General features: G+C 37.8%; 1 protein-coding gene across 2 annotated transcripts in view; it reads left to right on the forward strand.

Moving 5' to 3' along the window:
* Positions 1-14,583, forward strand: part of ophn1 (oligophrenin 1) — a 29,321-nt gene that overhangs the window by 12,829 nt on the left and 1,909 nt on the right. For both annotated transcript variants that reach the window (XM_004557397.4, XM_076888982.1), the window contains exons 12-23: positions 933-966; positions 1,147-1,209; positions 1,801-1,875; positions 3,983-4,067; positions 5,975-6,033; positions 6,662-6,767; positions 6,899-7,058; positions 7,755-7,902; positions 8,732-8,959; positions 9,871-10,018; positions 10,798-10,848; positions 13,739-13,787. In XM_004557397.4, the coding sequence (XP_004557454.1) occupies positions 933-966; positions 1,147-1,209; positions 1,801-1,875; positions 3,983-4,067; positions 5,975-6,033; positions 6,662-6,767; positions 6,899-7,058; positions 7,755-7,902; positions 8,732-8,959; positions 9,871-10,018; positions 10,798-10,848; positions 13,739-13,787 (1,206 nt within the window). The remainder of the gene's footprint in view (positions 1-932; positions 967-1,146; positions 1,210-1,800; positions 1,876-3,982; positions 4,068-5,974; positions 6,034-6,661; positions 6,768-6,898; positions 7,059-7,754; positions 7,903-8,731; positions 8,960-9,870; positions 10,019-10,797; positions 10,849-13,738; positions 13,788-14,583) is intronic.

Raw genomic sequence — 14,583 nt, forward strand, 5'->3', positions numbered from 1 at the left:
CCATGAAATCAAACAAAAGAGCTCTAAGATGCCATCATTCATGAGGCGTCCAATTTTTAAAGAAAGCAATAGAGTTTTGTTGTTTTGGGTTTTTTTGTCCACACCATCTGTCCACTAAGATTCCTGAAATTTGGCTTGGTAGCTTTTGCCATCTTTCTGACAGTTAGACAAACAGCACTGCAAACCTACCTCTGACCCAGCTTTCACTTTGGCAGAGGAATAACAGAAAAATGTCTGCATGCACTTCTCCAAAGTTTCCTAAGCAACTAGAAATGTTGGCAAGTTTCATGCTAGCCACTGAAATTAAAGTAAGCATCTAAACGTTGTAGGAAAAAGTCCATTTTTATTGTTGGCTAATGTTCTTCTCTAGCATTAGGTTTTCTATCACATCTAGAATTTGTAAGTAATGAACAAAAAAAAAAAGCCTTGCATAAACTTGTATGGATAAACAGTCATAGATGAACTCTAGGTGTGACTGTTATATTTTACACTTCAGCTGTCTGTGGCTACAAATGCTCGCCCTGCATAAGTGTCTCTGAACAAAGCTGTACCATGTCTCTGCTGGTTTGGAGCTGGCCAGGACCTCTGACTTTCATTAAAGGGGAGGGCAGTGAGCTATTTCACGGCGAGGATCACACACAAAAAAAGTGCTCAAAGTAGAAGTGCGTCCTTTTTCTTTTTTTGTCATTACTGTAGTTATCATGCACTTTCAATCTGCTCATGAGGTAAACTCAAACCAGAACTCAAAAATCATGCTAATATTCTTGTCAACTCCTCTGAAATCCTTCACTGTGCCTTTCAAGTGTTTGTTTCCTCTCATTTTTAAGGATTTATTTTTCATTAGTTCCACTGTGTGTTTGATTTTTTTTTTTCCTGCACAATCCTCACTTTTTTTTTTTTTTTTTTTTTACTGCATCTTTTTTTTATTTCAGATTTATCATTCACCAATTCACAAGCAAGCTGAAAGTAAGTCACTCATCAGTTTCTTCAATGTCTAAAGCTGTAATATTATTTTATGTGGACAGATGCTATACTGTCCTACTTTCCATCTCATGCCATTGAATGCATCCATTTAGCAGTGACAAGTATGTGCTTGATAATCGTGGCTTTTTCGTAAATGTAAATTGTTATTTTTTGTTTCCACAGTGGAACTGAATGAAACTGGATTCAAGTTTGTGCGAAAGTGCATCAATTACATTGAAACAAAAGGTAAACGCTTCTGTTAAAGGATCGTTCTTGCTTTTTTTTTTGCCTTTTTAATTTTTCTTCTTTCCCTTAAGGGGGCGTAGTTGAGTCACGTGTGACACATTGACACTACTCCGCTGGCTACTCTCTGTGAGACATGCCCTTCTTTATAATAAGAGTTGTCTGAAATGTAGTATTTTTCACATTATAAAGGATTTTAATCATCACGTTGCTCTCTCTCTCTTGCTTGTTATGTGAGGGTCTATTAAATTCAGAGGTTTTTACCTTTTCTTCACATCTTCCCTTCATGCTCATTGTTGCTAAAACTCACACCCTAATGATTAAAACCTACAGTCACAGTATTTTTCTCCAGTGTCATGATTCATCTTACTGGAATGAAGCTAAGCTCTAAAAACATTAACACGTCTATGTTTTAAACCGAATACACTAGTGAAAGAAAGTGTTTTTGTTTTTTTGTTTTTTTGTATCTGTAATCAAAATCAGGGAACATCAGGAACATTCAAGGGAATCATGTGGGCATTTCCACAGCTCTCTATTTGTCCACGCACTTTTTTTTTTCTTTTGTTTTTAACCTTCCCCATGTCTTCTTCCTAGGAGCCACACAGGAAGGAGTGTACAGGACGGTTGGCAGCAACATCCAAGTGCAGAAGCTTTTAAACGCCTTCTTCAGTAAGCTTGTGAAAATTTGCTACATCTGTCCTTTTACAATGTTTCACTCTGTTAGACTTATTAACACGGCACAACAGGTTCTGCAAGTTTCAATCGGGCATGACAGGGAAACATCTGCTGACTCACTGTCTTGCTTCTGGAAGGCTCAACCTTAAAATTGCTTTAAGCTATATCCATGGTAGCCAGTAGCTGATCATTTTAGCCATGTTAGTTTTATTTAAAACAGATCCATTCCATATTTGTAATGCTGACAGTTAGCATCACTTAAATGGACCATAATTTACAGAATTAACTTCAAACTAGCCACTGAAGCCATAAACTCAGTGTTTTGAAGTGAGAGAGCAAGGGATCTTAAGGGGTCATTTACTAGTATGTCTGCCACTGGGATATGTTTTTGCAGCCACAGGCTGTACATAAAAGATGGATTTGTTTCCTTTTTTTAAAATGTCCAGCAGGGGGCGACCAATGTGGTTGCCAAAGTGCTTGCGGTTCTGCAATAGACCATATCTATTGGTCTAGGCCATATCCTCCTGACAACTGAGGAAAAAAAGAATCTTTAAATGTAACTTTTTTGTGATTTCCTGCCCCAAAAAACACATGAGATATCAATGGAAAGCCAAGGATGTCCTCTGTTTAGTACACCGGCACTTGGTAAGGTAGCTCAAATAAGTAAAAAACAAAAAAAGAAATGGCTATTATAGAGGACATAAAGAATAAGCTGGTTCTCAGAAGATTTCAGATAGAACGTAAAGTTAATTTTGTAAATTATGATGCCTTTTAGAGTCAGACATAAAGATAAAACAGGATGTGCTCAATGACTTGTCAATCACAAGTCGCGGGCTGTCTCTCTTTCAGCAAGATGGTGACAATGAAAACGGTCAGCTCCAGGCTTCACTACAGGATGCCACAAACCAGTTGGTGAAATCACAGTGGCTACATCCATCAGTTATGACACTTCAAGCTGGGGGCAACCACGTTAGTTTAAGGCACCTTGGCCAGGGCTTTCTTTTCAGACTCAGAAACTATGCCTTCATTAGGGTAGAACATTTCAGGTTCAATACCTGAAATAATAATGTGTTTCATAGTAGTGGTGTGAACTTTCTCTGTTTACTCTAGGCTTTCTGCTCCATTTTCCTGTGTGTGCTCAAACAGAAAATAGATCAAACCAGACTTCGTTTAAACATCAGTGCATTCAGATCTGATGGATCCCCGCAGCCACATGACAGAGATGTGGAAATTACTTTCGATTTTTTGGTCAGATTAAAATGAAATTAACTTTAGGGATTTAATATTCTTGGTGATAAACAACCTACAAATAATTCAAATAAAAAAAATTGAATTGAATTATTATAAATACAGGTGCTTTTATATTTTAAGGTTAAAAACCCTACAAGACTCCAGCATTGTGACAATCCCCTGCAAGCAAGTGCTTGGCAACGGTGGGAAGAAGGAAGAACTCCCTTTTTAACAGGAAGAAACTGCCGACAGAACCGAGCTCAGGGAGGGGTGGCCATCTGCTGCCACTGAATAATTTTCAAATCTCTGTTCTTTTAGTTGCAATCGAGCAGTGCAGAATAGACTTGGCAGCAGGTTAGGATCACGCATGAAAACATTTATATATTTTCTGCATTAGTAGCTGAATGCTAAACGAAGTCGGCACATTTTGCACTGCTGCAACTGTAGTTGACAATTTGGTGGAAAAAAAAAAGAAAGCATCTTTTCCAGCCAATTTGAAACCATAACCTGCCCTGGATCAGGTCAGGACAAGTTGCTATAGTAACTGACCAGGTAAAGCGAGAGCCACCTTCGTGATACTTAAAACTCTGACTTTGAGCTCACCAGACCTCACTAACACATTAATGTTGCTTGTAGTAAACCCCTCTGTTCCTGATGACAGCAACTTTGAGGTTGCTGTAGAGCTGGCGTTCTCCCCCAGCTGTGTGGGGAGATGTGTGTAAACATAACTGAAGGAATGCTGCTGTTGCTCTTTTTTGTCAGATGTCCTCAAGATGCTTATCTGTTATACAATGTGGTCCACACATGTCACATCTAGTTAATGTCTTTGAGTAATTAAGGTAGCATGAGCCTTTTTCCTGCTCTTTCATAGACTCTGCAAACCCAGGAGATGTGGATCTCCACAGCAGCGACTGGGATGTTAAAACAGTCACAAGTGCTTTGAAGTTTTATCTCAGGTATGTGTGTGTGTTTACATATGACATTATATTATATTATATTATTTCATTATTATTATTATTATTATTATTATTATTATTATTAAATGCCTTTTAATTGGTCCAGGGTAGGGCTGAACGATATATCGCATTTGCGATAATATCGCGACATGATCAAGTGCAATTTTCTAACCGCAAAGGCTGCGATTATACTCTGGACATGTCCAAATTCATGGGCTGCATCCTCCTGAGGCCGCATTTGTAGACCGATTACGTCACAGCGATGCGCCGAAGGCTGTCCAAATTACTACCATATCCCAGAATTCATAGCACGGCCCAGCCAAACTCCAGTTTCCAACAATGGCGGCCGCTACTAAGTTTTAAAATTACTCATACTAATCTTTCTGGGTCACAAAATAAACTTTTAAAATATTTTCAGGCGAGAAAGTAGTTGTGTAAACATCAAATATCTGCTCGGTTTATCAAGATATCCCATATTTGCAAAAGTGCGTCGACGTTTTCAGAGGCGTCTGCTACCCACCAGCTCGACAGCTAGCCGGGAGCTCGAGGGTTACTGATGCGGCCGAGAACGGCACAACTCCCGGCACATCATTTTCAGATCACCGCGGAGTTTCGCTGCTCGGGTTAAACGTGATATATAAGTCACTTAGACAACCTAAAAATGTTATTGTTGGGCTTTTTTCAGTGTTTTGTTTGTTCGTGAGTAAATCGGTTTGGCTGAGATTAAAGTTATTAGATTAGATAAAATAAAACTTTATTAATCCCCCGGGTGGGTTCCTCCTTGGTTTTCACACAGCTGACTAAACGTCAAACAGAAAACTTATTAAACAGAAGTATGAGACAGTCGAGAATTTACGCCAGTGTCTGGTTATATTTTAGATAGCAAGAAGCAGACGGCCGAGTTTATTAAACTCCACCGAGACAGCGGTGACGCTAATCAGAACTAGCCTTCTGATTCAGAAGGCTAGACCGTCCAATTTCACGCCTTTAAATTTTAAAGGCGTGTTTGTGTGTGTGTGTTTATACAATTGCTATTATGTTTGCACTTTATGTGTAATGTTACTGACTGCAGAGATCAGTAAGATGTGTGTATTTTTTATTTATTAGTTTTATTTATTTAATATTATTTTTTAATTGAATGACTGTCTAGTAGTTCACAGATGTCGAAAAACTGAGTGTGGTAAAGCCACTGATTTTGTTTATGTATATTTCTGCAATCTGCACATTGTACTGACTTTCATTTTAATGTTTACACCAGGGTTCCTTGTCAGCACTTTATGCTCAGATGTTTGTAAGCTAAAAATAAACTATTGTGTATGTTCAAATATACTGTTGTGATTGAAGAAGTTAAATAAAAATGTCAGTCATCAATTCATGCATCACCTCATGTCATCATAACAGAGGTCTGTCTTCCAGGAAAGAACAGTTTAAAATTAATGTAATATAGTATTGGCCATACTATATGATGTATTGCTTGTCTTTGTTTAATAATACAGAAGACAAAGACCTTAGAAAATAATCGCATATCGCATCGCAATCGCAATATTGGGGCAAAAAATCGCAATTAGATTATTTTCCATAATCGTTCAGCCCTAGTCCAGGGTCAGATTTGTTTATATTCTTACATGCACTTTTGCAAAATATATAATCACAGGGTTGTAAAATCCCCAAAGTATTTTTCCAGCATTGATTGTATAATATTTACAGATGTGGATCTGCACATCTGAAACACATTTTTATTACCACATTAACAAATGTGGGCTTGACAGAAGATGCACTCGCGTTCTCTCGCTCTCTGTCTCATTACTTTCTAGTGTAACTCTATACTGAGGGAATGCTGCTTTTTGGCTTTGTCGTGTTTTTAATGTGGTGAGTTATATTGCACTTGTGTTCTTATTTATTTGCAGGAGTTTGTCTGAACCTCTAACGACCTACAGTCTGCACAGAGACCTCATGTGTGCTGCAAGTAAGACGTGTTTTGGAAGTGATCCATTGCTAAGACCGGGGAGGTTATGTTCTAATGTGTGCCTCCTCTCTAAAATCTTTCCTTGAATCTAGACTTACCAAAGGCTTGTGTTATGTATATTAACATGGTCCAATCCAGTTGGTTTTCTGTTTAACTATGCCAGGGAAATGGAAAGTTAAAGAGTGACATGTGCTTTTTGCACTTGTACTTCTTTAAGTACAAGTGCAACACTATACAACTCTGGACACTAAAGGAAATCTGAGACTCCTATTTGTTTTTATCTGTCACACAGCAATACTGTAAAAACCAAGAAGACGATGACTTTAATAGCATCAGCCTCATTCTGTCAGGATGTTGCATTAAGGCAGCTGGTGGCCTCAGGTTCCTGGAAATGCCATTCATTATAGGAAATGGGGGGCTTCTCGTTATATGGCCTGACATTCTGGAGACACTCTTTTATTAGTTTCACGACGGTGCAGAAAGGCTGTTGCCCAGTCCATGCTCTCTCAGAAAGTGATGCTGTTTTTGGTTGTGATTAACACAGAACGATTGATTTTATTGAGATGACATAAAAGGAAAAGGAAAATGAAATGATCATGATTTCTATAACTTCTTGTCTGTGTGACAGAGTCAGATAATCTGGACATTCGACTGAGTGAAATCCATTCACTTACCTACAAGCTGCCAGAGAAGAATCGGGAAATGCTGGAGATGCTTATAAAGCACTTGGTGAAGTAAGTGCGAGCTTACTCGAATGCGACTTGCACTGCAGCTCTTCCTGTCGTTCTAGAAGGAGCTCTGTTCGTGTGCCACTGGCTGTTTTGAGTTAGTGTTTTACTCAACCCAGCCTTCCATTTGTTGACAGCGTGTGCAGCCACAGCGATGAAAACTTGATGACTTCTTCAAATATGGCGGTTATCTTTGGGCCTACGCTAATGAGAGCAAAGGAGGAAACTGTGGCGGCCATGTTGGACATCAAGTTCCAAAATATCGTGGTTGAGATTCTGATAGAGCACTGCAAAAAGGTACGGCTGAAGTGATGTCGTTCACCCAGAGAGTTGTGAGACCATTAAAATTCATAGGTATATTAAGCTATTACTGTTGGTGCTTTGCTTAACGTAAAGTAAGAAAAAGGGGGAAAATTGAAAACGTGGCTCAGTCCAAAGGTAATAAAATCTACCTACCAGCACTTTTAAAGCCAACTAATCAACATGTTGCCTCCTTTGTTTTGGAGTGTAAAACACAGCTGAGGATTTCTTTCCAAGCTCTTCTTTTTTTTGTCTTGGCAAGGCTGCTGAAGGCTTTGGAGTTTCCTGTACATAACTGCCAGTAAAACAGCAAATTGCTGTTTTTATGGTTTGGGTTTTATATGAGTTGACTAAAAAAGTCCTCAGGACTGAGCCAGGCTATCTGACTGTCCTGCTGGTTGCTCTACATCTATGCTTTTAAAGCGACTTTGCGTAGAACAAGCAGCTTTGTGTTTGTCACCGCTCTAGTCATTAAGTTACTACTTTGGTATTTGTGCTTTTTTTTTCTCTCTTTGTTGTTCTATGTTAATGTCATTCGTAAGAAAAAAAATACTTTTCTAGTTTATTTTTTTCTTTTTCATGTAAAGACTTTTTACTTCTTTCAGCTGAGACTCTGTGGAGCTGAAAAAGTAGCCAGTGAACTAAAGTGTTACTGTGACTTTTTTTCTTTTTCTTTTTTCAATATGGTTGCAGATCTTCAGTCATATGCCAGAGGACAGCACTGCCCCACCTGTCCCTCCCCCGCGGATCAACCCGAGAAAACGGCAACCCATCACAATCTCCAAGCGACCGGCTCGTGTTTATCAAGCTCTTAGTCACGAGCTTTACCAGCACACTGAGAGTAATTATCAGCCTCTCTTGGCCTGATTGTCACCATCATCCTCATCATTATCCCATGCTGTCTTTGCTGAGCATACAGTAGATTTTTTTTTAAAAATGTTGTTTTAAAATATATTAATTAATTCATTTTATTCTTTAAAAAGACTCGTACCACAGCGTACCTGCAGGGTCATTTCTTGACATTTTCGAAATAGGATTTATTTGTGTGTGTGTGTGTGTGTGTGTGTGTGTGTGTGTGTGTGTGTGTGTGTGTGTGTGTGTGTGTGTGTGTGTGTGTGTGTGTGTGTGTGGCAAAGCAGTTATTACATACTTCAAAACTTGGAATTTGTTTGTTAAATTAAATTCTATTCTGTTTCTCTTCTATTATGATTCTCTATCTGTATCATCTTCAAATGTTGTTAGAAAATAATTTGGTGCTTCCTTTTTTAAAAAATAATTAATTTTGAGCACAAATAAATGTATCTACAATTTGATCTCACGTTAATCTTTTTTTTTTTTTTTTGTCAATTACTCAGGCTAAATCATTCAATTTACTGCTTTATTGAATCTGTTGCTAAGTGAAGTGGCTGTAACTCTTGTCTTTTCATAGACAGTGCGAGAGAAAGTTTGGGTGCATGCAGCTTGCTATGTTTGCATTGTGTGCGTTATGTGGCCAAATAACATGGTTATATGGTTAATCCAGAGCTCGAATGATCAGTTTCTGTGCATTGTAATTATTCTAATAATAGTACAAGTTTACCAGATTAACGTCACAGAGTAAAATATTTCCATATAACTTCATGCTTTTAATTTACAGCAACCAAACTGTTAATGTTGCTTCTTTGTAACAGATGGTCAGAGTGACAATTCCAACGTGGATGATGAAAACCCAGTGAGCCCCACTCCCATACAGCGTCAAAGGAGACAAGTATTAGTACCCAGAGCAGCTATCCGTCAAGACAGGCAACCAGAATCTGATGCTTCTTCAGCAGGGAATGGGGAGCCTGGGATCTACGTGAGCAGGGTGCCATCCTTTCAGGGCAAAAAAACACCTGCAAAAGGAGCAACCACCAAAGAAGGTGATTTAATGGAAAATTCCCTATCTCATACATGCTCGTCAGCAATGAAAAAAGGCCTCTTAGAGGACAGAGGGATACACAGAGTATGAAAAGCAAAGTGGTAGTTTATTATGGCCAAGATCTGGGTAGTCGAGTCTGGAAGAAAATGTTCAACATTCTCAGGCAATGCATGTGGCTACATGTAGCATTTAAAAATCATTAATCTTTCCCATTGACTTGCTCTTTTATCATTAACATGTTTCTTTTACTTTTATACTAATAGTAACAATCATGCCTATTGTGTTGGTTTACGACTTTGTGTGTTTCAGCTTGTACAACGGCTGTAACTTTGATGCCACTGTGTCTGTCAATTTATTATTTAATTATACGCTGCTATAACCTTGGGAAGTAAACAAGTTTAAACTGAGCTTTTTATTTGTTTAAAAAGAACTCTATGGCAAGAAGCAATCATAGTAGAAGATCTCCAGAGTTAATTTATGAAGCATGAGTGTTATGCAAGCATTTAGAGTGAATGAAGCAATGAAGCATGGCAGTCGCTTGGTTGCAGATTTTAAGCTTTTTCTCATTTGTTAACTGTCCATCATATGAATTGAAGAAGTATTGATTTTAGTTACCAGTGGCCTAAGATGGCCCATTTATAGTATTTATGCACTCATAAAAGCCTTATTTGATGAAAAAAAAATCTATTTAAGCAAATGTTGATTACACTATTTTTCTACAGCCTGTGGTGTTTAAAATATCAGTATTACATGACATCATTTCATGCTTTCACTTGTAATGTCAAGTGTATTGTCTTTACTGAATATATCAGGAGTTTATCTCAGATAAATAACTGCACAAATGCACTTTATGTGAACTAGTCCAACCCACAATCTCCTGAAATCTCCTGAAAAAAGGGTTATTTTTTTCAGGAGATTCTGATGGTCTGACCAGAACAAGGTCCACGGAGAAACAGCAGATTTGTAGACCCCCAGTTAGGCCTCCTGAGCCACCGTCCAGGTTCCCCGCTCCACAAAAGCTTCCAACTGCAGCCAGCAGTGAGGGCACAACCACATCCTAGTAAGTACTCTTCATACATGCAAAAGTCTTACAACACATGCTTATATATTTAACTGCAGTGTGTGCAAAATTATTGAGCTTAAATTGTGGTTGACATGAAAATTCCAGTAACTCAGCAGTGCACAATGCCACGTTAATTAAACCACAAAATAATAGTTATTATGACACTAATGCTGAGAGACAGGCCACAAGTTGGAATAAAAACAATGAAACCACAAATCTGTTCTGTCATCGCTGCAGACTACTGATAGTGATGTCATCATGATGTCTCTTTAAGATACCTTGCACAGCACATAAGTCTTCAGTTAATGCCATAGAGCTATACAGCTGATTGAATTAACTTTAGGAACTGTAATGAAGCGTATTGTGATTTTTTTTTTTTTTTTTTTCTTTTTTTTTTTTTCTTTTTTTTTTTCTCTCCACCTCTGGAGGTGGAAAGAGAACAAAGACAGAAATAAAAGGATAGTTATGAACTAGGCTCCATTCATCAGGTGAAAGGAACATGACTGCAGCTCAGCAATGTTTCTAAATAAGCAACTGTTTGCTTCAAAAAAATTGCCACATTACTAAATAAAGATAGTATCTGTTGCTGCCTCCAAAATAAGATTTGTCAGATTTAAGTTGTTTTTCTTGTTAGAGTATAATAATACAGAGCATGTTGGCTCTGCTTAAAATAAATGACCACAGCTGCAACAGCAATGACTGATGGCAGTTTTAAATCTTAAATGCATCATATTGTCTGTGTACAGTGTCAACATCTCTACTATTTTTTTCCCCAGCGTTGCATCTAAAACAAAGTTTTTTGAAAACGCCTCCAGGCAAGTCGGCAGGTATGTAAATGCTTTCTTATCAGGTATGCATGCATGTATATATTTTTACATGACAGCTGATGTTCATTTAAAAAAGCTTAGCAGAAGGTGAGACTGATTTAACAAATTCATGTGTACAACTCATTGTCTGTAAAGCTGTGTACATGTTGTTTTTTCCCTGTAAAATTAAAGACAGTCAGTCAGATCATAAATAGCAATCTTACTCCTAAGACAATGCCATGATTTTCTGAACTACTGTTGGACAGCTGGACACAGACAGCTTGCAGCTAAATACAATCAATGCTCTAGAAGGCTCTCAAAAACCCACTCAGCATTGCAAAATCTTAATTACATTTTTGAATAAATACTAAATATGATTTCCTAAACTCTGAAATGAGATTAAATTTTGTACTGCAAGCTGTAGAAGAATAGTACCCTGTATTGTTAAATGTGACACATTTAAGCAATGTTAATTAAAATGGATTGCCCTTTATTAAAAATAAATTATGTGCTTTTAGGTGTTGTTTGCAAATGCAGAAGAAGAGCTAGGGTTTAAAAATATGAATAGCTTGCATATAGTAAAACCTTGATTTGACAGTTACAAAACCATGATATAGATATTGGTAAGTTTTGAGTTGGAAAGGTTTGGACACAGTTATTTTGAGGGCTGATCTAAGTAATTGCATACGTCTCTGTAATGGTTTCCCTATTAATATACAAAATAAACACAACATGATTTACTATTGTTTGCAATAGGCAAGGTAACACGTGAAAAGCAGCCGAAGGTTCAAAGTTTTAATTTTTTACATTAATGTGCAAAAAAACAGTTTCATTATTCTTTTTTTTTCTATGAATCCTTAACTTGAAGATCTTTTGTTTTGATACAAACAGATATGTTGGTAGCGTAGTGGTTAACACGTTGGCTTAGTAAGCGAAAGGTCACTGGCTTCAATTTCAGCTGGAAACACAAATCAGGAAGGGCATCCAGCATCTATTCTGTGTCCTTGCTCTCATCTCTTTACCCTGACCCACACACAATGGCTGCCACTCCCTGAGCCTGGTTCTCCTAGAGGTTCCTTCCTGTTAAAAGGGAGTTTTTCATTCCTGCTGTCACCAAGGGCTTGCTTTATAGTGCTGATTGTTGGGGCTTTCTCTCTACTATTGTAGGGTCTTTACCTTACAGTATAAAGTACCTTGAGGCGACAGTTGTTGTACCTCGGTGTTATATAAATAAAATGTAATTAATTAATACATTAAAATGTTGACATTGAAAACGTGCTAGAATAGTGTTCCTCCTATTCAGGTGTCACTGAATGTAATTTGGGATTACTGTTGCCCAAAGCTGGCTCTGTGTGAGAGTCTTTTCTTTGACTTTTATAAATACCTAAAGCATCATGCAACATACAGAAGTAATTTGGTGAAGCATTACTATGTGGATCAGTTGGGATCTGATGCTTGGCTATGTTTTGTGTACTTGTAAACAACCGCAACATTTAATAAAGGACACTTTGAATATGTCAAATTTATGCATGTGTGTTCGTAAGTGTCTGCATTGTTAGTCGGATAAACTTTCCACTCCTACTTTTTTTTTCCCCGGTTGCGATATCACTCTGATTTTTCCAACTTGGTAAATCTGTCACTTTGTGTGTCAGGTGTTCTACTTTTTGGATAATTATTTATAAATTCAAGTTTACTTGGTTTGCTCTCATTTGGAGCTTGCAGACTGTGTGTTACGAGTGTGTGAGAGAGAGTGTGTGAGAAATAAAACAGCCTCACACACACTCGTGGAGAGATGGAAAACCTGTTCCTATGGGCTCTCTTAGGCTGCCCCCTTTCACAGTCCCTTTTGTGAGGTGGAAAAAGACACACATGTTCTTTGATTTGCAAGTTAAGGTCCTTGCCGTTCACCCTGTAGCTGCTATAAATAAACAGTGTCCAAATGGGAAGAACTAGTGGGAGTGTTATCAAAGAAAGATTATATCCTCATTGTTCTTTAGAGCGTTCCCTTTGAAATTGATGTTCAGTTTATATAAACACGACAAAAAGGGAGGCTAAGCAGCTCGTAAACATTCAGTTTTTGAAGATGATGTCTTGGCTTTGTCAGGACATCTTTTGGGGTGTTCCAGCTATGCAGTGGCTAGTACCCAGTTGGTGCTGGCTGTCTGATCCCACAGAAAGTACTGGAGCATAAACATAGCGTTTCCTGTATATGTGGCTGTGTAGAGTAGTTAGAGCAATTTTGAAATAATGAAAGGACCTAATTAACTGAGCTAGACTGTGGTGCAACCTAGGATAAGGTGGATAATGGAGGAGGTGGATAATGTTTACCATATGACATGGATGAATGTTCCCGGTCATTTACCCGATTAGCAGGTGTCAGTGGGAGGCAGTATAGGAAGAATTCAAACCAGAGGAGAAACTGTTTTTTTCTCATGCCAGGAAGCCTTGGATCCTGACATGTATGCTGAAGTTAAATTTAACACTTCACTTTTTCACACCTTCCTAAAATTGTTGGGGACAGCAGACACCCGTTCATGGCAGAGGTATGCCCTGATTGCAGACATCTCTATGAGCATGATGAAGCGAGACTGGTTTGAAAAACATATCAAGAGCTCAAATTGTTATTTGGCTTCTGAACTGCCCAGATTTCAGTCAGATCTAATATCTGTGGAATGTGCTGGGGAAAGAAAACAGCACACAACTTGCAGAACATGGATATGTGCTACTAATGTCTTAGCACCTAGTGTAAGAAATGTTTTGTAAAAACAGTAAACATTCTGTTACAGATTATTGTTTAATAGAATTACATTCACAACAAGTTGTGAAAAGCTGGTGAAATAGTGTTTTAAACCATCTATGTGTTTGTAATGTTTTTGTTTTTGGTGTTTTGTTTTTTTCTCTTCTATCTTAGTCCAGCGGGTTCACCATCAACATCGGCAGTAACGACGGTAAAAAAAGAGGTAACATTAAATAGATGTATTCAGTATTTGTAATGCTCTTCAGTCTTTCTCAAAGTAGTAAACTGACATACTGATGCTTGTGGGGGATTCACCTGCCTTCACATTGTAACACACTGGGTACCACTTTAATGCTATGTTAACATTTTAAGTTTCTATGTAGTAAGGTGTAGTCTGTCAGCTCCGGAGAAGAAGAGAAGCTTTCATATTGAATACGTTTTAATGTGTGTTCAGTGTCATTTAATGTACATTTAAATGCGAAATATTATTACTTTTTTCCCGCTTTTTCCCCAGTTTCTTCAACTCCTTGTGTTAAAATATAATTAGAAACAGTTCCTGAGCAGGCGTTAGTATGTTAAAGCTAAGTGTATTATAATGTGTATTTTGAATTTATAGTGTGTTAGTTGTGATTGTCCACATGCTCACTTACACTCTCACCCATTACAGATTGGCAGCAAATCACGATGCTCTCAGTTGATGGATGTACAGTGCTGTGAAAAAGTATTTCCATCTTAAGTCTCCCAATACAAGCACATAACCTTAGCTACGGAGGCTGCTGTAGGACAAACACCTTTATCAGAATTTAAGACTGTACTCTGTAACTGCTCCAGACCACCAACATGTTTCTACTACTATTTCTGTATAAAAAAACTTTTTTGCACATACTCAATTTGAACATATTTGAATAATATGAAGTATAATATGAAATATTTAAATAATATCAACACTTTATGTACTTCAGAGTTTTAATTTTTACCCTGGATCAAATATAAAAACTGGCCACCGTTCATCTTCGGTG

This window comes from Maylandia zebra, linkage group LG10, assembly GCF_041146795.1.
Source record: "Maylandia zebra isolate NMK-2024a linkage group LG10, Mzebra_GT3a, whole genome shotgun sequence".
Lineage (NCBI taxonomy): Eukaryota > Metazoa > Chordata > Actinopteri > Cichliformes > Cichlidae > Maylandia > Maylandia zebra.